General features: G+C 53.5%; 3 protein-coding genes across 3 annotated transcripts in view; 1 reads left to right on the forward strand and 2 right to left on the reverse strand.

Moving 5' to 3' along the window:
* Positions 1–877: 877 nt before the first annotated feature.
* INA (internexin neuronal intermediate filament protein alpha) lies at positions 878–11,340 on the reverse strand. Its single transcript, XM_075506584.1, has 6 exons — positions 11,313–11,340; positions 10,014–10,150; positions 8,760–8,864; positions 6,663–7,685; positions 2,905–3,029; positions 878–2,312 (listed from the first exon to the last, which is right to left on the reverse strand). The coding sequence occupies exons 1-6, from the start codon at positions 11,338–11,340 to the stop codon at positions 2,039–2,041; spliced, it is 1,692 nt and encodes a 563-aa protein (XP_075362699.1). The 3' UTR covers positions 878–2,038.
* LOC142411922 (uncharacterized) lies at positions 10,951–17,196 on the reverse strand. Its single transcript, XM_075506585.1, has 4 exons — positions 17,169–17,196; positions 14,075–14,505; positions 11,979–12,095; positions 10,951–11,492 (listed from the first exon to the last, which is right to left on the reverse strand). The coding sequence occupies exons 1-4, from the start codon at positions 17,194–17,196 to the stop codon at positions 11,379–11,381; spliced, it is 690 nt and encodes a 229-aa protein (XP_075362700.1). The 3' UTR covers positions 10,951–11,378.
* NT5C2 (5'-nucleotidase, cytosolic II) overlaps positions 13,561–21,227 on the forward strand; it is a 63,244-nt gene continuing 55,577 nt past the window's right edge. Inside the window, exon 1 of the mRNA XM_075504629.1 lies at positions 13,561–13,654. The gene's annotated coding sequence lies outside the window, so the exon portion shown is untranslated. The remainder of the gene's footprint in view (positions 13,655–21,227) is intronic.

The following is a 21,227-nucleotide window of genomic DNA, read 5'->3' on the forward strand; positions in this document are numbered from 1 at the left end:
GAGGCTGCATCACCCCATGGTGAGCGGCCTCGCCAGGGCCTCGTCCCCGAGGTTATTGGTGTGGCAGGGTCAAGGGAAGCGGCTGTGCTGCTCCTGCCCTGCAGCGCTGGTGGAGAAGCCTGTGACCATCACACAGTGTCCCTCGGGCTCTCGGGTAGATTGCCATGACGTGGCGTGACAAGGCAGGAATGGGAAGGCAAAAGGACAGCATGCTGCTGGCAGGGACACCCAGCAGGAAGCCTGCTCGTGCTTTTTCCCTGCCCTGCTGCCCTCCCATGTGCTCCTCTAAAGGCTCACCTGGGGCAGAGAGTGGGCATCATCCAGATATAAGCCAGTGCTGGTCACACCAGCTCTGCAGGCACCATTGATTGCTGGGTTTACTTGAGAAGCGGGTGTACCCTCACTTCTTCCATCTGCTATTGTGTAAATCGCTTTATCTTCACTTGTAAAGGCAAACAAAGAGGCTATTTTTAACCCCTGAGCATACAGGCGGGGTGGAGGAGAAATGGCAGGCATCTTGGGACCAAGGTGTCAGGGATGTGATGCAAATCAAAGCCTCAGATGCCGTTTTCTGGGCAAATGAGGGTGCACTTGGCCATGGGAGACCTTGTTCCCTCGGCCAGCTGGCCATGAACTCCTACAAAGCAGGGTCATTGCGACAGGCACTGGCGGGTGAGACCCAGACATGCCCCACTGCCATCGGTGGGGCCAGCCTTGCCTTGCAGCCCCAGCAGCAGAGTTTGGCAGTGGCACCCAACACCAAGCTCTTTGCAGGGGACGAGAGGGACTGCTGGGGACCGGACGGCTGAGGGCCAGACACCGAAGTGTGCTCCCGAGGTGAAGCAGCAGCAAAGAAGACAAAACAGCTTGGTTTGATCCACGTAACTATTTCTTTTTAATTATTGACTTGTGCCTTACAATAGAAGAGGAAAGAGTGCGAGCAAACAATTTGCTGGTTCCAGGAACTACTCTGGCACCACCACGAGGGCAGTAAAGTCTCGTGATGATAACCTTGCCAGGGCACTGACACGCAACACACGCACATGCGGAGTCTCCGGCTCTTGCAAAAGCGATTGCTGGCAATTTTAAGGCATTGAAGGAAACCTACGGTTGTAAATCCTATGTCAAATTTGGCACACGTTGGAACAGTTAGAGCGGAGACGAGGATGCTTTGCGGGCTGGTGTTCAGGAGTCCTGCAGCTTCCCAGCGCCGGCTGGGGCACGACGCTAATGTGAGCACAGGGTTTTCATGTGACAACTGTGCAGCTGAACAAGGGGCCCTGCAGACCCTGACATTTCGGAGCCAGCGACACCAGATGAGGTGCTGTGCCCTGCGGCATGGTGGTGCCTTCACCTCCAATACACCGGTTCCCTGCCCTCCACTTGCTGCTAGCAAACCCCCCGTGCCTGGCTGGACTAACACTGCCGAAAACCAGAGTTGTCAGGACAAAAAAAGAAGAACATTCCTTATAGTTTAAAACATAAGTGGCTCATAGACCAGATGTCAGATGTGGTTACAGTCCAGTATGGCTATTTCTGTGCTTCTGGGATTAAAAGTGGACGGCTACTGCTTGAGGAGTGGGGAAGAGTTTAGCTGTATGTGGATTTGGATAGTAGTTGAAGGTCTATAGCCTTGAAACTAGTTGTAGCAAACGTGTTGAGTTGATTCCCTCATCCTCCCTCCCCAGAGAGCTGCTTGAGCAGCGGTCCCAGCCGGCTCCCCCTCGCCGGCAGTGGGAGGAGGGAGGGAGGAATGGTGGGTGCTACGAGTCCACTGTGCCACCACAACAACGACCAACATGCATCTAGCTACCTGCCCCTGCCTCCGCCCCATTTAAAAGGGAGCAATGTGCCAAGCTCGGCCTCTGCATGGCAGGACCCGCGAGGAAGCCGGCCCTGGGTCGGTGTCCCCAGGGGGTTACGTGTTTCTAAGGGGGGCTTCCCGCGAGTCCAGCATGGCTTTGTGCCCGCAGGAGCAATTTAAAGGCCGAGTGGAGACTGTTCCCCCTCAAATGCAAAACGGATGGGGTCCTGACAGTTACATTTTTGCATTTGCAATGATTCCTTCATGCAGGTTTAATCTCCCTCTCTTCTTGGCAGAGGTTATGGTCCCCTCAATCATCTCAGCCCTGCTGGATGATATTTTAGAGATCACTTTAATAACCTCTCCTTGCTCCTCCTCCTTGAAGGACAGAGTAGAGGAACTAAAGCCTCTGGGCTGGAAGGAGTAAGTGGGGTTGGGGAGGGTATTGAGCGCTGAAAGGCCGACGCTTCCCGTGCTGAAGAGGGTCTCCTCTCCCTCCAGCAGCTTCCTGCAAGGACATCGCAAGGAAAGAGGTTAGTCTGGGGACTTCTCACGCGAAACACCTGCAAAGCCTGAGGGCGTGCTGTGACCTGCGAGCGAGTCCGAGCGCTCCAGGCCATCACCCCAGCCTGCAGTGGACACTGACTCTGGTCACATTGCACCATGAAACTGGTTCAAAATCACATGCTTTGCTAAATCATTTTTTGAGCACTTGCAATATGGGGTACAGGAGACCAGCTCCTTCCTCTCTCTCCAGAAACCCCAGGAAAATAAAATCCTGAACCACAGGGACTCTGCCTTTTGCATCTACTTCGACTTTCCAAGTTTCCAACCCCAAATGTCCCCATTAAAAACCACTGCTTCTGGGATGGCTGGGGGACGCAGCTCACAGCTGCTAGATCAAGGGATGACACGGAGCCATGGCTGCTCCCAGGGCAGGAGCACGGCAGGTCTGGGCAGGGGAGATGAGCAACACAATGGTGTTACTCCTTGAGTGTGTACCCAGATATTTTCTGGGCCCTTGAAAATACCCCAGCCTGGCAGGGTTCGGGGTTCGGGTTGGGAGGCATCTGGGAGGAGCAGGGTCAGAGCAGCCTTACCTGTAGGCAGCTATCTCGATATCAAGTGCCATCTTGACGTTAAGCAGGTCTTGGTACTCCCTCAAGTGCCGAGCCATCTCGTTTCTGGTGTTTCGCAGGTCGTCCTCCAGCTGCCCGATGGTATCCTGCAAAGGCAAGGGTGCTCAGGGATGTGTTTCAGAGCGGGGACCTCTCCTGTGGGTTTTCTGCTCTGCCTGTTGCGGAGACAGGGAAGCTGCAATGGGCAGTTGGTCCACGATGGCACATCCCACCAGGAGCTTGAGATCATGAACTCTCAAGCTAATAGGCATGGAGAAGCTGGCAGAGCACCAGACATGGATTGCAAGCGTGTGTGGAGGCGGGAGGCTTTGAACATTGATGGATTTATATAGTTTCCCATCTGCAGCAGGGCCTGTGAGATAGAGGGACAAACAGCACGCGGTGGTGGAGCGCCCGCTCCTGTGGGGGACAAGCAGGCTGCTGCAGATGGAAGGGAAGTTTTGGGCTTAAACATCCTCAAAGCAGGGGCGGGTGCTCAGCAGGACAAGTGAGAGCGCCCAGCACTGCAGCAGCCCACGGCTGGAGCGGCTGCCTGGAGAAGGGCTGCAGTCTGCATCTGGGGCCTTAGGAAGGGTTGGGATGTGCAGCCAGGGTGGTGGAAGGAGACCTGGTGCTGCTGGGGCAGGAGGGAAGAGCTGGCTCCAGGAGGGGAAGGCTGACACCTTCACTGGAAAATGCCTCGGAGCCCCAGGCTGGGGGGCTCTGAAAGCAGGGATCTGGGGGCGTTACGGAGTCAGGGCTGCGAAAGCCAGGGTGGACGACAACGTCCTTCTAGCATCCTTCCCATCATCTTTGCCCTGCCATGGCTGCTACATCCAGTTCTACCTCCGATGTGGAGGAGCCCGAGGCCAGATCTCCTGCTAACAAAGGGGATGAATCTTTTTTTCTATTTTTTTTTGTCAGAAAACAAGCAGCCTCAGTTTTCTCCCACATGTACCCAGGTATCTAAGCAGCAGCCTGAAAGCAGTGAAACCCGCTCCTATAGGGATCTTCCCAATCAGATGGTTTCCTACTGCCAGCCGCCCCACTGTGCCACCAGAGGAGCTTAATTTGGAGCAGGAATGAGTAAGCAGTTTGCATTTAAGTGACAGTGCAGCCCTGCCTGCAAAGCCCTGCAATGGCCACTGCCAACGTCTGCTCTTCTGCACCCCCTCCCACAGCCAGGCCTTTGCGATTGCTTCCAGCTCCTCTGTTCCAGCGAACAAGCTTTGTTCTGCCACCTCATCCCCATCCTCTCCCTGGCCTCATCCCCACCTTGTCCCTGTCCTCATTCCCATCCTGTCCCCTCCTTTGTGTCCTGCATAACTTTCCTTGCGCACAGTGCAGAGACAGCCATGAGATGTGGAGCTGCCCAAGGAGCAGGGAGCTGCGGCGAGCCTGACACAAGGCCAGTCCGAGCTGAGACCCTCAGAGAAGCAGTGCCAGCTCATCCTGAGCGTGGTATGGGGCATCTCACAGTCAAGTTAGCTGGACATATCCCGCCTTGCCGGACACGTATGGGCCATCCTTGGGATCTGTGCCTTGACCTGTGGCCCGACCATCTCCCGCAGCAAAAGAGCTGCATGGAGCTGTGTCTCTGAGGTGGGACTGGGCAATGAGAAAGGGTTCAAGGAGGCCATTGGGACATCAACTGAAGAGCTCCAGGACGTGCATGGATGCCGCTGCAGTACAGATTAAAATCTCTGCTCCAATGCAGCCAGACTGCTGCTGCACTGAGCCATGACAGGAGGGAGGGACTTGGGGTGACCTAACCCCAGGACAGCCCCACTCGCTGTTCTGACCCTCCGTGCCTACAGCCCCCTTCCCTCTGCCTGCAGCTTGCAGGAACAAAATGCTCTTTAAAAATGGGTTATTCTCGTTACCCTGTCTGTACCTCTCTTCCACACCCCAGCTCTACCAGCTGGTTGAATAAAACCTCCTCCCCACACCATTGCAAGCCTTTCCCCTAACAGAAAGCTCTCACATATTGCTTCAGATTTGACTGCATGGCCTACAACCATAAAGATGTGTCCCTGCTTTAGCAGTCGATAGGAACTTTTTAAAAGCTCAAACAATAATATTCTCTTTTAAGATAGACTTCCATCCTTTTCCACTGCTTGCAGCCAGGGAAATTATTTAGCTGCTACACATGTACATTGTCCAAAAGACTCCTAAGTATTACCACACTTAAAGCAGATCCTGACCATCATGTAGGAAAAAGCTGCTGTGCTGCCGCTAAAGCAATTTCAATTATGGTGCTGTTTAATCCAGTTGCATTATTTTTCTTTTTCCCAATTGATAGGCTGTTCCTGGAATCCCTCTTTTCACATGGCATCAAGGCTATTTAAGAAGATTACTGTGTGTAATCCTTTCACCCACTACAGGAAATATTGTATATTGCCTATTTCCACAATATTTGTTGAAGAAGACCTCAACTATTCAGGAAGATTGCAAGCAGCTTGGGGCTACAGTCACAAATTCTGGAAAGTCTGGCAAAATTTGGCCTTGAAAATGACAAGGCATTACTTGGGTGTGAAATAACAACGTCCTTCAGGTATGACATAAGGCAGTTGTTTCAGTATTTAGAAGGAAAGGACTTGATTTAGAAACCACAGATCATTTAATAGCCAAGTAATAGAACAATCTCAGGATTTATTTTATTATAAATCATGAACGTTTCCCTGTAGCAAGAAAATGTGGTAATACTGCGGTAATAGAAGGAGAGAGACGGAGCGCTTAGTGTCCGCCCCACGTGAGTCTTTCCACCGACATAAGAGATGCTGGGATCTGGCTGCAAATTCAGCCTTAACGTTTGCAGAGCTCCAATTTCTGCAGCACAGGTGCCAAGAGGCAGGCCACAGGGCGAGGGGCCAAGCCTGGGCAGGCGGCTTCGAGGAATCACCCACAATGATGGGGAACGTGTGGGCAGTTCTGGAGCTGACCCTTAAGGGACAGGGCAGGGATGGGGCAATGTCCCAAACAGCGCTGCCTTGTGCAAGGAGACCTTTTTCCCCTGCGGAAAGTGGGTGCTGGAGGGAGTGTCCTGGCCCTGCCTGTCGCCCCAAAACCTGCCCTCTGGGGTTCTGCCTATGGATAAAGGGTGAAAGCAGCAGGCAGTGCCCCGGTGGGGCAGGACCTGCTGTGCAGGGCAGAGAGGCCCTATGCCAGGGGGGAGGAAAGCTGCAAGGATGCCTGGCGCTGCGCAGTGCTGCGAGGGCACTGCCCCTGCATGGGTGGGCACTGCACAAGGCAGAGGGGGTGGCTGCTGCAGTGCTGGTGGCTGGAGGGGGGTGTTGCATGCAGTGCAGCACAGCACGGGACAGCGGGGGCGGCGGGTGCCGCACGGTGCGGGGGGGCACCGCATTGGGCCGGGCTGTCCAGCGCTTTACGATACCGCGGGAGGGGCTGCTGCAGAGGAGCTGCGCTGCAGGATTTTGCATGCAGTGGAGATGCTCAGCGCCGCACAGGACCAGGGGAGGGGGAGTGCTGGGTCGGAGGTGCCGGCGCTGCACAGCGCCGGGGGGATCGCGTGGGATACGGATGCCCGGTGATGCTACGCAGGCCTGGGGGAGGTCGCTGGGATGGAGGTGCCGAGTGCTGGGGCAGGCTGCACGGGAGGAGGAGGATGCTCGGCGCCGCACCGTATCGAGCTGCGGGGGCGGAGCTGCCCGGCGCTGCCCGGTGCCGGGGACCCTGCGCGGGGAGGGCTCGGTGACGGTTCCCGGCGCCGCCCGGCTCACCTGCAGGCCGGCGGCCTCGGCGCTGTGCCGCTCCTCCAGCTCCTGCAGCTGCCTCTCCAGGGACTGGTGGGCGCCGCGCAGGCTCTCCATCTCCGCGAGGCGGGCCTGGAGCTGGCGGCGGCACTCGCCGGCCTCCCGGCGGCTGGCGCGGACGGCCTCCTGGCTGCGGGCCGCCCGCTCGTGGAGGCGGGCGCAGCGGGCGCGGTACCAGTCCTCGGCCGCCTGCAGGTTGCGGGCCGCCAGCGCCTCGTACTGGGCGCGCAGCTCCCGCAGCGCCGCCGCCAGGTCGGGCCGCCCCGCCGGGGCCGGGGCCGGGGCCGTGGCCGGGGCAGGGGCCGCGGCCGGGGCCGGGGCCGGGGGCGCGGCGGCGCGGAGCGCGGCGCCCAGCTGGGCCAGCTGCTCGGCGTGGGCGCTGCGCAGCGCCGCCAGCTCCTCCCGCAGCGCCGCCGCCCGCCGCTCCAGGTCGGCGCGGGCGCGGGCGGCCCCCTCGGCCGCCTGCTGCCGGGAGCGCAGCGCCTGCTCCGCCTCGGCGCGGCCCCGCGCCTCCTCCTCGCAGCGCGCCCGCAGCCGCTGCGTCTCCTCGGCCAGGCGCGCCCGCTCCAGCGCCGCCTGCGCCCGCTCCCCGTGCGCCTCCTCCAGGCGGGCGCGCAGGGCGCGCAGCTCCCCGCCCAGCAGCTGGCCCAGCCGGCGCGGCTCGGCCGACCTCTGCCGCAGCGCCGCCAGCTCCGCCGCCAGCGCCCGGTTCCGCTCCTCCAGCGCCCGCACCCGCTCGATGTAGCCGGCGAAGCGCTCGTTGAGGCCCTGCAGCTGCTCCTTCTCGCTGGCCCGCGCCCGCCGCGGCTCGGCGCTGCGCTCCCGCCCCGGCCCCGGCTCCGCGCCCGGGCGCGCCCGCCGGCCCGCCGCCCCCTCGGGGCGCCGCGGGGCCTCCGCGAAGAGGTGGCGGTAGGAGGCGGCCAGCGCCGCCGGCTCCGCGCCGTAGCTCATGGCGACGGAGCAGGACCGGCGAAGGCGGCGGCGGCGGCGCTTATGTACGGCGGGGCGGGGCGCGGCGCGGTGCGGAGCGGGGCGGGGCGCTCCGGCGGGGAGGGGGCGCGGTGCGGAGCGGTGCGGTGCGGAGCGGTGCGGTGCGCGGTACGGTGCGGAGCCCCTCTGAGGTGCTGTGCGGAGCGCGGTGCGGTGCGGAGGGCGGTGCGTCCCCGGGCCGCCGCGGTAGGAGGCGGCGGGAGCTGTCCGTGCGCCGCGGTGCTGAAGGGCTGTGGCGGCGGGCGGGGCACGGGGCGGGACAGATGGATGTATGTGTGTAGGGATGGACGGACAGACGCACGGGGACACAGAAAGAGCGCGCAAACATACACGGGGAGATGGTCAAGGTCACACACACACAAAGAGACAGACGGACGCACAGGCACGCGAAAAGGGACGAGCACATTCGCGGTAAAATGCACACATACACATGCTCAGAGCGAGACAGACAAAGGGACGAGCAGACGTGCAGAGAGACACACGCAGATGCACACGCAGATGCACAGGCAAGGAGAGGCAGAAACAGAAGGAAGCAGGCGGAAATGGGCAGGTGGAGAGACAGAGTCAGGCAGGCACACAGAGAGACAAAGAGGCAGGCAGACACACAGACACACACAGACACAGACACACACACCCCACTGCTGCTGGGGTATCCCCAGCCGTCCCCGCTGATGCCCAAGGGAACCCGTGCTGTGCACCTGTGCCTGGGGTGAAGGTGTCCCACGGGGCTGGTCCCAGCCCCTCTCCTCCGGTGGGGACCGGAGGAGGGTGCCTACGGCAGCATGGGGTCTCCACAGGATGGGGCAGCGGGCGGTTGGAGTGCAGGGGGGGGTGAAGAGGTGGGGATGTGCCTGGAGGAGGGGGTGCCCAGAACAGAGACTCATCGTCGGTCCAGCCATACCACAGGGGACACACGGGGAAGGATTTTGCCTCCAGGTTGTTTGCCAGGAACTGAAAGAACCACTTCAGTTTCTCTCCTGTCCACACAAGCGGGCTGGGCCTTCCCACTGGCAGGGGTTTGCTGGGAGTACCCAAGGCTGCAGAGCTGACGGGGAGGGGACACAGACACCCCACCTCCAGGCCAAGCACCGTGCCCAGGAACACAGCATCCCATGACAGGACCTGCCAAGGGACCAGTGGGAAGTGACTGGTCTCTGGGAACAGCAGCACAAACTGTGGCTGTGAAATGGAAAAACAGCTTAAAATAACTGTGATCCTGGAAAAACAGCTTAAAATAACTGTGATCCAGGTGTGAGGAACATGGTGAAATGTGCAACCAGATCCTGCCTCCTGCTGTACATCTCTGTGCCACTGAGCTCTGCACTGATGCCCAGTTCCTCTGCTCCACTTGTCCCTGCTTCTCCTCACAGGTGACCAGGGGACAGCATGAGGGAGGTCCAGCAGATGAGCGGGGAGGACGAGCAAGCCAGGGCTGGCACTGGAGAGAGATGTGAATTCCAAAAGACCTGTCACTGTTTCAAAGGGACCAGCCAAATGGGGAGAGATGGTACTGGGATTCACATCTCCTTGGGATCAGAAGTTAATGATAACAGTGGCTCCGGAGGAGGCCCTGCAAGCATGGCAGCAACCCTGGCTGGAGTGCACAGGAGCCCACGTCCCTGCAGCCATGCTTAGAAGGGCACTGCCTGGGGCAGAAACCCCATGGGGAAAACATCCCTTTCACTTGGGAGTGAGGTGAGCCCAGCCCAAGGTGGAGCACTGCCCCACTGCCGGAGCAGGCTGGTCCTACGCCTGCAGTCAGGGATTGGTGATGGATCAACACACACATGTATATACCCCACCTTCATCCTGTCTGTCTGTCCCATAGGGCATAGGAGGAATGAGGAGTGTCCGTCGGTGGAGACAAAGGAAAGAGACAGGAGCTATGCACACACTTGGGCAAGAGACCTGGCTTGTGCCTTGTTTTTCCAGGACTCAGATCTGCTCACAGGTAGTTTTCCTGGAAGGACTCAATTTTCCTGAAGCCCATTTTAGGTCGGTGGCTGCAAGGCTACAGCACTTGGATTGTCGGTGGCAGAGCAGGCCAGGCAGACAGCCTCAGCCCACGCTGGGGTCTGCCAGCCATCCTGGCCCTGGAGCGTGACACCTGGCCCGGGCTGCCTGCTCACACTGCTGATGCAGAAATGCTCTCCTTGGTCTGGGTTTTTTTTAGGTCTTTCACATACTCCTCACACGCAAGTGCATTTTACTACTTCCTCGACACCCATTGCTTTGCATTATAATATCCTAAGTCAGGTTTCTGCTACTGGCAATAACTGATCAAGTAACTGCGAAGTTACCAGCTCTGCTTAGTTGTGTGTGTGGCACCATTTTGATGACTTTGCTCTGATGCTTATTACTGATGGTGAAGGCTGTTGTGGTTCTCTTTTGTCTTCGAAAAGTGCAGTGCAGCCTATCCTGGCCTCCCGACTTGTGCTGTTTTAGCACTGCCATACATATGTAGTCTAACAGCGGAGTTAGGAGTGTCACAGTGTCCTCCAGCAGAAGAAATGCAAGGGTCTCTGCAGGGACTGCTGATGTCCATGAGATTGAATCCCTTTGCTTCCTAATGGGTTGAGGTGTTCTGGAGTCTTTCTACACAGAGGGAAGGAGACTGCACGAAACAGGTGGGACCCAAGCCCGTTGCTGGTGTGACTGCTGGGACCTTGTAGCTGAATGAGCACAAGGAGTTGAAGTCAATAAATGATAGTAAGCGCTGCTGTCCTGCAGAACAAGGATGTGGCTCCAGCTCGCTGGACGGCTGCTTCTTTCAGAGGAGCAAAGGGTGGCCGAGACCTTGGGATTCAAATCAGCATGAGCTGTCAGTTCTGGGGGTGCTCCCATGTTCCAGGCAGCTGCAGCAGGACCCCCATCCCAGGTGGCTGGCACCCAAATGCAATTCCCTTGTGAGCCCCTTGAACCCCTGACCAGCTCTCAGGGGCTGACTTGGCCAACAAACCTGTACAGCCCTCCCAGTGAGAGGGAGAGCTGCAGTGTGGCCACATCCTGGAGAAGGAGCCATGTCCTGGCAGACTGGAAGGAAGTCCTTGAAAGATCCAGACCCAAACCCCCAAAATTCCCCAAATTCTGTTACTCTACTTCTATTCTATTCTATTCTATTCTATTCTATTCTATTCTATTCTATCCTAAGGTCAGAGGCTGGAGACAAGCTGAACACCAGTGTGTCAGTCCTGAAATGAGATGGCAAGCTGGAAGTGGGCACAAACTGAAACCGGGGCAGTGCCTGGGCTGCTTTCAGCCTCAGGAAACCTTGATGCCAGAGTAACACATGGATCTCTATTGGGGACACACAAGTGGCCACGGGGGGGTCTTTATCAGGCCAGAAAACAGGCAGAAAACTAAAGAAAAACAGTCCACTATCTAAGAATTGCACTACTGAAACCTAGTTGCCCAGGACCTTTCCATACCTCCCAGTTGCTTCAAAAATCAGTGCCTGTGAGACAGCAGGAGGAGTCCTTAAAACTCTGTGATCCTCTTCGCACAGCAGCCGCCTGCTGATGGGGCTCGTTAAACAATTTATCTCCCGAGCTGCAATCTGCCTGGGCTTGTGATTCAGAGGAAAAAGCCGTCCTCTGAGCTGTGCACACCCAGCAATGGGACACACACCTTCCGGCCAGTTTCCAGCACAGTCCATTAAACTAATGCTCTGGGTAGGTGTTTCGCCACCCGGCTTCACTGCGGTGGCCGCGTGAGAGGGAAATGCTTCCTGGCGGTGGGAAAAAGGCAGATCCAAGTGTCTCCTGTGAGGCTGCAGCCAGATCTCCCGCAGCACAGGTGGGCTGACCCCTGTGGGTAAGGGCAGCAAAATCAGGGAGAAAACATATGTAAATGACAAACATGTTAATAAGAAAGAAGGATGTATTTGCTGAATTGCACACACACAAAAACACTAATAAAAATAGGAAAATGGCTGTACTGGGTCCCTCTAACTCAGGAGTTTGTTTCTGACTGTGGCAGATTTATGCTTCCCTGGTATAAGTTCTCTGGTTCTGGCTGTCTGTGGCTCTGGGGCTCCCTGGGCAGCAGTCACATCCCTGTGTTTGCTGGCCCTTATCTAATCAGTGCAAGTTCACGTCCTGGATGCCACCGTGCTCTGTAATCCACAGTTTGATAATGCGCTGTATGAAAAAACATCATCTTTGTTTGCACTTCAGAGTCGCTGCCAGCTAATTTCATTCCATGCCCCTGGCTTGTGGGACACAGTGGAAGAGCTGGGACACGGTTCCTTCCCATCCACCTCCCCATGCAGGATTTTGCAGACCTCTGTCTTACCCCCCTCAGTCTCTTTCCTAGGCTGAAGGATTTTTGTCTATTTAATTTTCCTGCATAGAAAAGCCATTTCGCACTTTTAGTCACCCTTGTTGGCTTCAGTGCATCTTCTGGGGTTATCTGTTGGAAAGATGCACAGACACACAGACATACAGACAGACACACACTCCAGGATGGGCCCTGCCATGGGGGTGCGTGGAAATGACCTCCCAAATACAGGTAGATGCATCTCCAAGTGAAATCCCTCACTGGGTGCCGAGTGCAGGTGCCGTGAGATGTCCCAGGGCATTGGGAGATGCAGGCTGAGCTTCCCAGGTGGGTAACACCGCTCTGCCGTGGGCTCTGCGCCAAAAACAGGCTTTTCTTTAACCAGAATTAACAGCACGTGTTAAAGGCTGGTGCTGTTAGGTGCTTCCCCTTGGCAAGGCGATGGAGCAAGGCTCGCAGAGCCCAGACAGCCACAATGGGCCAAGTGTGCCCGAGTCAGCAAAACCCTGCCCAGCGGTGTGTCCCTGTGCTGTGGAGGGTGGTGGCAGCGCCTTATCGCCCGGAGCAGAGCAGAGGGCGATAGGGAAAGCTGAGGGAAGCGTCCTTGGGGAGATAAAGGAAGCACCGCAGCGGCGGGGCTGGAAAAGCCGCTGCTAGAGGAGGGGAGGCATTCCCAGCCTCCAGCCACCACCCGAGGCGTGGGAGTGGAGACTGGACATGGGTGCCGGTGGTTTGGCAGAGCCACGTGGGCCTGGGGTGAGCTGGGGCAGGCGGACGGCTGCCGTCACCCTTGTCACTGGCAGGGACCACCTCGAGGTGGCCAGGACCCCGCTGGGGCTGCGGCCTTTTCCAGGCCTCCAGGGTCAGGAAAAACAGGGAGAAAAAGGGAGGCTCGTTTTGCCAGGCAGGTTTTTTTTTGCCCAGCACTTTTTGGGGCATTGGTACATTTGGGGCATTTGTGGTACAACTGGGAATGGATATTGTTGGATATTGTTTGCTCTGCATAACCGTCCCCTGAGCCTTTCCAGCCCGGACCACCATGCCCGCAGGTGTGCCGGGTGCAGGCCCGTGCTCGGTGGTGGCAGCGGACCTTTGCTTGGGACGGGCAGGGAGGACCCCCTCCTCCTGCTGCCTCGGCCAGTGTCCCCCAAGCCCCCGGCCATCACCCTCCGTGCCACCTGCAGCCGCTCCCCGGGACCTCCTTGCCACCCTTGCCACGGTGGATGGGGTGCACCCCGGCTCCCCTCGCCCCAGCCCGCGCTGCAAACGCACTCCCCCAAAATCAATAATGAATTGCGTTATTTTAACCACAGCTCTGGCTCCTTCAGCCAGTGTGGTGCGTGCCGGCACTGAGGCCGACTGCTCAGGCAGGCCGGGAGTGCGGGGCCGGGGCGGTGCCGGGCCAGGGGAGGTGCAGAGCCGGGGGTGCAGCCCCAGAGATCTTGGCCGGAGCGATGCCAGGCCCTGGGGGGGCTGTTGGGGGGCGGGGGAGAGGGTCTGTGCGGCTGTTCCGCGGGTTGGCACATTGCCGCCGCTCCCTGCCGCCGCTGCTCTGCGGCTGAGCGCCGGGCTCGCACACTCTCCCCGGTCCCTGCCGCCGGGAGGGGCGGGGCGCGGGGCGCGCCTGCGCAATGCAGCCGCCTGGGCGCTGCGGCAGTTGTGCGGGGTAGTTCTTCCGAGCGCGGCAGGAGGTGAGAGCGGCCCGGGCGCGCGGGGGCAGTGCGTGCGCGTGTGCGCGCGCCGGGCGCGTGGCGGGGAGCGTTGGGGGGAACGGGCGGTGGCGGGGGGGGAGCGCCCCCTCCTCGCTCCCCTCAGGCGCCCACCCCGGGAAGAGGGGGGGGTCTGTCCGCTGTCGCGGCTGGGGCTGAGGAGGGGAGGGGCAGTGAGTGGAGCCCGGCTGCCCGCCGGCGGCACTTCCCCTTCTGCCGATGAGGCGATCTTCTCGGAGGCAGCGCCCACCGGCTCCGCCGCCGCTTCCCCGGGGCCCGGCTGGCCCCCTCCTCTGCCCGGCTGCTGTGCCCCGGGACCCCCTCTTGCCTTCCCATCCCATCCCGTCCCGTCCCGTCCCGTCCCATCCCATCCCATCCCAAGCAGGGCGGCCCCCAGGTTACCTCGGCCCATCCCGTACGGGCCCCCTGTGCCGTCCCCGGCGGGGCGAACCCCCGATCCCTTCCCTTCCCCTCCCCGCCGCGCCCCCAGACAGGGCCCCGAGCTGACCCGCCCCGCAGCTGCCCCCTCCCTGGGGCAGGGTGGCTCTTCGCCTGCCGCCCCGGCGCGGGAGCGCTCTCCTCCCTCTGCCGTCCGAGGGGCAGCGTGAGGAGAAGGAGCCCTGGGGAAGGTTTTTCTGAGGTTCGGGGCCAGCGCCCGGTGTGTTGGTTTCCGCCTTCCGTCCCACGTGGACCGGAGGGGTCCCGGCGGCACCTTCCAGCTCGCAGCTCCCCCCCGGGGTAGCCGCCACCCCGGCTGGGGGGGTGGGTAGGGGCGATCCTCTTCGCTGAGGAAAGCCTGAAGCCGGCGCTGGGCAGAACGGTTCCCGGACAGCCTTGCGTCAGGGCGAGGGTTCATTGTCACTGCTCTGTTTCGTTTGAGTTGCTCTTGGCAGTCCCGCTGTATCAGGCTTGAGCTGATAACCTAAAGACAGGAGCGAGGCACCGAATAAATAAATAAAAAAAAGAACGCAAAACTGCTTTGCTCGTATTTTGCTTATGCTTTTTTTTTTAACCCTTCCTTTTGTGCCAAAAATAATGTTGCAAAATATACGGCGGAAACGAACCTACATTGGTTTCTGATAGACGAGATGACTTAATAGGGCAGTACTGTTTCTTGTAGCACAGGCAGTTTTAAAAATTCCTGGAACCACTGAGATTATGAAACCCTCAAGTTTATTCCCTTGCTAGTGTTTCTAAAGGCTGCCAAGCTGGATACTAAGGATCCTCTCTGACGTGGTCTTGAGAACATTCCTTCCAAGGCATAATCACTTATGTTTTAAAAGATTTTTTTTTTTTAGCTCTGGAAGATTTACCATTTGAACCTCAAAGATTGCAAAATGCTTTCTAAGTAGTCACTTAGAAACGTCCCCATCTTACCTATCCAAGTGGTCTCCTGTGTCAGTTTAGAGTAACATCTTGCCACCAACTGAAATATATTGTATTGATCCATATACCTCTTTGTCACTAGTGAATAAATCGAAAACCTGAAGATATTCTGGTCCTTTCAGGTGCTATGTGGTTTTACTGAAAACCAGAAACAAAACTCAAAACTACATTTTGATCTTCAGTTCACGTGCTGCATTTGTAGTTCTGGCAGTGAGGAAAAACCCTGGTGTTTTACTTGCAAACTGATCAGCTTAGCTCTGGAAGTCTGTCACAGTCCTTGTCAGCCTGTGTCAACCTAAACATATTTTAGAGTAGAACTGCTATTTAAAATAATCTATTGCCATTAGCCCAGAGTCCGAAAGACCATTCAGGAACTTGCTGGTTTGATTAACAGCAGTTGGAGTTTGTTCAAGCATAGACGTAGTTTCATTATATAGTACAATACAACCTTTACTCTGTATAGCGTCATTCAAACAAATTGTATGGCAAAATGCACCACCGAATTACATTTAAAATGCTCCATTGAAATAAGTACAATTGCAGAGATAAATGGGGAGAAAAATTGTAAGAATGGGAGAAATGTTTTCAGCTGAGGTTTGAAATTAACAGCCTGTTAGTATATTTGCATTGGTAGCATTAGTGTTATACGCTGTTTCTAGGATATACGCTAGCAAAAATCAGATGCAAGCTAAAATTTTCCTAGGCAAATTTCCAGTTGGTAGGCAATTTATAATAATAATAATAATAATAATAATAATAATAATAATAATAATAATAATAATAATAATATCCCCCTTGAATTGTAACTCCTTGTCATGTTTGATTCCTAGTATAGCTTGAATTGAAAGTTAATAGACCCTTCCTAAAATCACTAGAAATATTTATCCTAGACTTTTTTTTAACTTCCAGGAGAACGTTTGTTTTTAAAAAAACAGAAACTTTAGTGTGGTGTTTATACTGGTAAACATTGCAGTATTGTACTCTTTGGGGAGACATTGAAAGGAGTGGTTTATTTCCTTTAAAAATATACAAGTATATTATTTTTGTGTCTAAAGTAAAAGGGAAGCAAGCTATTAAAATACAATGTTTAACTGATGCTTATTGAAAAAGCAGATTGGTTTATTTGCTCACATCATACCTGTTATTTGCAGTTCAGCTTAATAAAATAATGCTTCAGTTAAAAACTGATAGATGGGTAGTTAGCTTGCCGTGTGAGCTGTTATCTGGGGATGGCCCCAGGCGGGCCGCAGAGTAGGTTTGCGGTGCTCCGGGAGAAACTGAGATGATCTGCAACCTTTGAATCCTACAGCAATTGGAGATACCAACTCGCAAGGACGTGCAGGAAGAAGTGCTGACTGCAGCTCTGCCCTGAAAATCTGGGCAAGAGACAAAAGCGGGGTCATGCAGTCGCAGTCAGTGAACCCATGGTTTTGTAGGAATTTGAAATTAGGGAGTGCTGTGGGATCTGGGTGGTTCACTACCATGCAACCTGCCGTTGCTTGGCCACTGGTGAAAATCCTACAGAGGTCTGTAATGACCCAAATAACGTTACCACATAGACACTGCTTGGCCTGGGGAAGGTGGATTAATGGTCTCCAGCCAGGCTGCAGTGGAAAGTTGTCATAGGAACTGGCTTGCTGTTTGGCAGGGCCGTACCTTGTCTTCACTCCTTTAAAAGAACACCTCAGTAACTAATCGCTTCAGGATAAGAAATACTCGTATGCCATCCAGCGTAAACCCATGAAGAGAGCAAGGCACTTCAGCTCTACCCCCAGGGAAACTGAGGACAGCACTATATGTCAGCGGAGGACAGCCTGAGTGGTGTACCTTGGGATGAGTTCACAGTGCCTGCTCTACGCCGTGTCCTTGCCTCGGGGTGGCTCACGAACGCTGGGTGTCCTGATAGAAAACAGCTGTGGCTTTTTTAGCGGTGAGAATAATAGGACAGAAAACTGAACAGAATGTGCCTGGGAGTGGAAGCCTTGTCTCGCTCTTTGGGATGTGTTTGGGATGAGATATGTTACCAAGTCAGCGCATGGGAATTCTTCACTTATTGTCTGTACTCCATCTACTTTTTAAATTTTATTTATAGTGTCAGCAGCACAAATACCATTTGAAATGATATTTGAAATGGCCATGATCTGTGTCTTCAAAAGTTGGCTGTTCTGTGCTGAGGCATATCTTATTCTTTGAGCCTCTCCAAAGTGCACATTCATATAAATATTTCCTACTGTAAAATGTCTGGTTTGCGCTACTAAAGAAGTTATTATTATGTGTCATGGTTATGATGCTCGTAGCAATGAGCCGTATTTTGCTTTTTAATCATTATGACTTCTTAACTGGAATGGTTCCTAAAACCTTGGACTGTGTACTCTACATAGAGAGCATGCATAATGTGAGTCTGCTTTCTTAACACAACCACAGAGAGAATCCAGCATGTACAATAAATAGAACTTAATGTACAGTAAATAGGCCTTAAGCAACATCTGGAAAAAATTGCGTAGGTATTTAAGGTAGCCGCTGTAAGCAATTGATAATCTAAACCCGCCTACATAAGGGTAGTCATTAAGTCTCGTGCATGCGTTTGCAGGGCTAAAAAGGTGCTTGGGAGACCTGCCTGTATGAAGCCGTATTAGGAGAAATGCATTTTTTATATGGCAGCATGAGATCAAGAAGGGAGCCTGAGTAATTCAGCCTAAAAAACCCCACAGCAGTCTGTGTCGAATCTTACTACTACCTGAATGTGTAACAGTGTGTGCACCTTACTATAAGGTCAAAAGCAGATTTGCTCTTACTTTCCAGACAGTTGAGTCTCCAGGCGTAGGAGTAGAGAACGACCGTGTGCCAGCCCTCTCAGTCCTATCACTTTTTCAGGTCTGGTACAGGATGGTGGAGGCTAAACTTGTTGCTTGCTGGTGGCCTTAGCTTATCATCTTCTGGGCGTGAATACCTGCTGTGGGATTTAGCAGCACAGCCAGACCTTTTTTGGTAGTTTCATTAGAGATAAAGTTCTGACTAAACTGGGAAGGTTGGAAACCCCACTGTGATTATCTGCATGCTACCTTCTCTTAACACGTAAGCAAGAAAACAAGTGGGTTCTTACCCTGTGCATCATACCAGCTACAACTGCTTTAAATGCTGCAAAGGTGTGAGCCCATTAAATGCGGAGAGCAGGAGACACAGTAATGAGGTACCTGTAGAAATGATGCTGGGACATGAGCAACCTGTTGGTTTCTCTTTTGAAATTAAAGGATGTGTGGGCACAGCTTCTGTAGGTGGATGGAAGAAGAAAGGGAGGCCCAAGGAGATGTGATTCTTTTCAGATTTGAAGGTGGCTCCAAAGTGAAGTAAGTTAGTAGAAACAGATGTGTGGGAACAATGTACTGCTTGTGTTGTACCCATCCTGTAAATAAGACGACAGTTTCGGTCTCCAAAACTACCATTCTGGCTCCTTTCACCACAAGTGATTTATTTAAAAACAAAGGTTCCTTGAAGTCATTATGCAGTCCAAACTTAGCTTAATGTAGTTATAGAGTATTCACAGCTCCCAGCTGCCTTCCAGATATTTTCAAACAAAGACTTACTATTTTGCATATATGCTTACTACAAGATTGTCATTTAACCTTGCTTGGCGCAATTGGTTCAGAGGAAAGGGTAAAACAGAGATTTCCTGTACAGGTTTCTGTGGGAGGCTCTGAAATAGAGTGGTTTTCCACTGTTTGCTTAAGAACAGGCCTTTGGATTAGCTGGCTTTGACCCAGGTCTAGTAGTTCTCCCTGTTAACATTGGCATGGTACATAAAACACTTAAGATATGTTCTTGCTAGATTTTCAGGAAACAAATTCTCACTGAACCCTCCAGGAAGGTACACTTCTCCAAAATACTTTCCAACTGGGGTGATCCAGCTTTGGTGGCTGTGGTAGCCAGATCTGGATTGTGGGACCTTCTGGGTGGGTTGCCCCTTTCTTGTCTGAGCTGCTGCCTTTCCCCTGGCAGCAGCTGCTGCCTGCACTGCTGCGGTAGCAACAGCTGCAGCCCAGCTGTGTATGCTGGGTTCAGGAGGAAGCCTTTAGCTGTTCAGGCAGTGCTGCCGAAATCAGTATTCCTTATCTCTTTCAGAGAATGGCAGCTGTGGGTGGGAATCAATTCATACTTTACTACTTGGACCATGCTCCTCTTGGCATTTGCATCAAATGTAGTGCATCTGGCTGTGGCATATAAGAAGAGAAACTTTCTAGTTGGCTTCTAAAGTAACCTAGAAAGGAAGGTAAATTTGAAGGATGGAAGACATCCTTTGGTTTAGCATAAAGCATACCAAAATCTCTAGACCAGCTGAATTCAGCTGTTTGGGTTGATTCAGTTGGTGATGAGTTGCAGATAGGCATGCACGGCAAATAATTAGGAACATGGTGTCAGAGAAGAGCATGTGAATGTTCTGCCTCAGAAACCCAAAGAGGTGCTCAGTGAGATTTATGCCAGTGCTTTGTAATCATAACACAGCAATTACCAATAATAACATCTAAGAGTAAGTGCTAGTAAAAGGTAGGCTGCTTAGGTAACTTTGGAAGTCAATAAATAGAACCAGTTGCAATTAATAATAAATAATCTTTTTAGATGTTGATTTCCCTTGCTTTCTCCATCTCCATCTGAAATATGTTTGCCAACATGTTCATCTCTTCCTTTTGGGGGGGGGGGGGGGAGAAGGTATTTCAAATGTTTCTTTCTGATCTTCTCAAGTCACCTTTTGGGATATTACAAAGCAATTCCATTTCAAGACTATGCAAAGACATATGTGGCCTTTGAAGTCACAAGAAAGGGCTGCAAGATTTGGTCCCAAGTGTCCTGGTTCAGTCATGTCCTCTCTGACATCCTATGTGGTATTCACTGAGACCTTTTAAGAACAGATATCCATAATAGCTGCATAGTTGTTCCTTTTTCATTGCTTGTTCAGTTCCACTTTTATAATATTATTCTTTGTGTGTGCTTTTAGGTCGGGATGAGTTCATTCCCTAAAGAAAAACTTATCAGTTGAACATAAATTGCAGGTGCTCTGAGCACCAGTTAGCTTGAGGCTGACCTTGGAAGCTGCTTTTCCAGTTCAGTTCCTGTAGCTTTCCTGTCATTGAATACAAGTAGCTGAGTGAAGCTGGAAAGAGGAATTTAACATAGAAGCAAGCCAGACTGGTAAATCATCTGTTAGTTCTGCTGTCTGGAAACTGAGGCAGGAGTCAGATTTCATTTTCTGCTTCATGTCGCAAGCATCAGTCGGTGCACCAGTGATGTTTAAGGGCAGGTCAGCAAGGCAGTCCCTGTTTTGAGTCTTTCGGTGTTTCGGGATGCTGCATTTCCACATCGCTTTCCTTTGTTAAAAAAAGGAAAATAAAACATTGCCTAAAGGGAAGTACAAACACGTGAACAGGGTCTCTCTGAAGGGAGAAGCGGTCAGCAGATCTTTTCTACCTGTAATCAAAAGCAGGGCTGCAGCTGACAGGGCTGGATAGAACTCTGCTAGGGAAAAATGATAAAAATGAGCATTTGCTACCTAAAGCTGTAAGTGGTTCAAGTAAGTAGACACAAACCCCCTCTTATTTATTCTTCAAAATATTTGCTCTGCCCAAAAGTGTCGCTGCTAAGCAGTGACTGGCATACCAGATGATGATCTGCTAAGTCCTTTTTAGCTAATGATATGAATTTAGCCTCTAGAAGGTATTAGCTTGCCTGTACCATTAACCACTTGGTGACTGCAGACATCCTGAGCAGAAATGTCTCACACATGTTCTGGCATTTATTAGTATCCTCCTTATAGTGGTGTTGAAATGGGATGATTTTATAGAGAGCGAGTATGTTAAAAAATGTCAGTGCTGGAATTGTCAGCAGATGTGTGTGGTATTTTATGAGCAAATTTTATACAAATTGGAAAGAGCTTTACTTGCTGTGATCTGAGATGAAATATCCATCTGTAGCCTTCAGTAATTTGGGGACTTCTGTCACTTCTGATCCAGGGAAATAACACTGCGGCCTTTCTAAGAGTTTGTTAAAAACACATTTGTAATCTAACCTTTCCAAATTTTTTTTTTCCATGTGATGATAGATTAGGTAGGTTCTTAACCTCTTGTTTTACATGTATTGTAACTTCTCTTGCAATATTGCACTGGCAAGTTTTATGAAC

This window comes from Mycteria americana, chromosome 6 (assembly GCF_035582795.1).
Source record: "Mycteria americana isolate JAX WOST 10 ecotype Jacksonville Zoo and Gardens chromosome 6, USCA_MyAme_1.0, whole genome shotgun sequence".
Taxonomy (NCBI): domain Eukaryota; kingdom Metazoa; phylum Chordata; class Aves; order Ciconiiformes; family Ciconiidae; genus Mycteria; species Mycteria americana.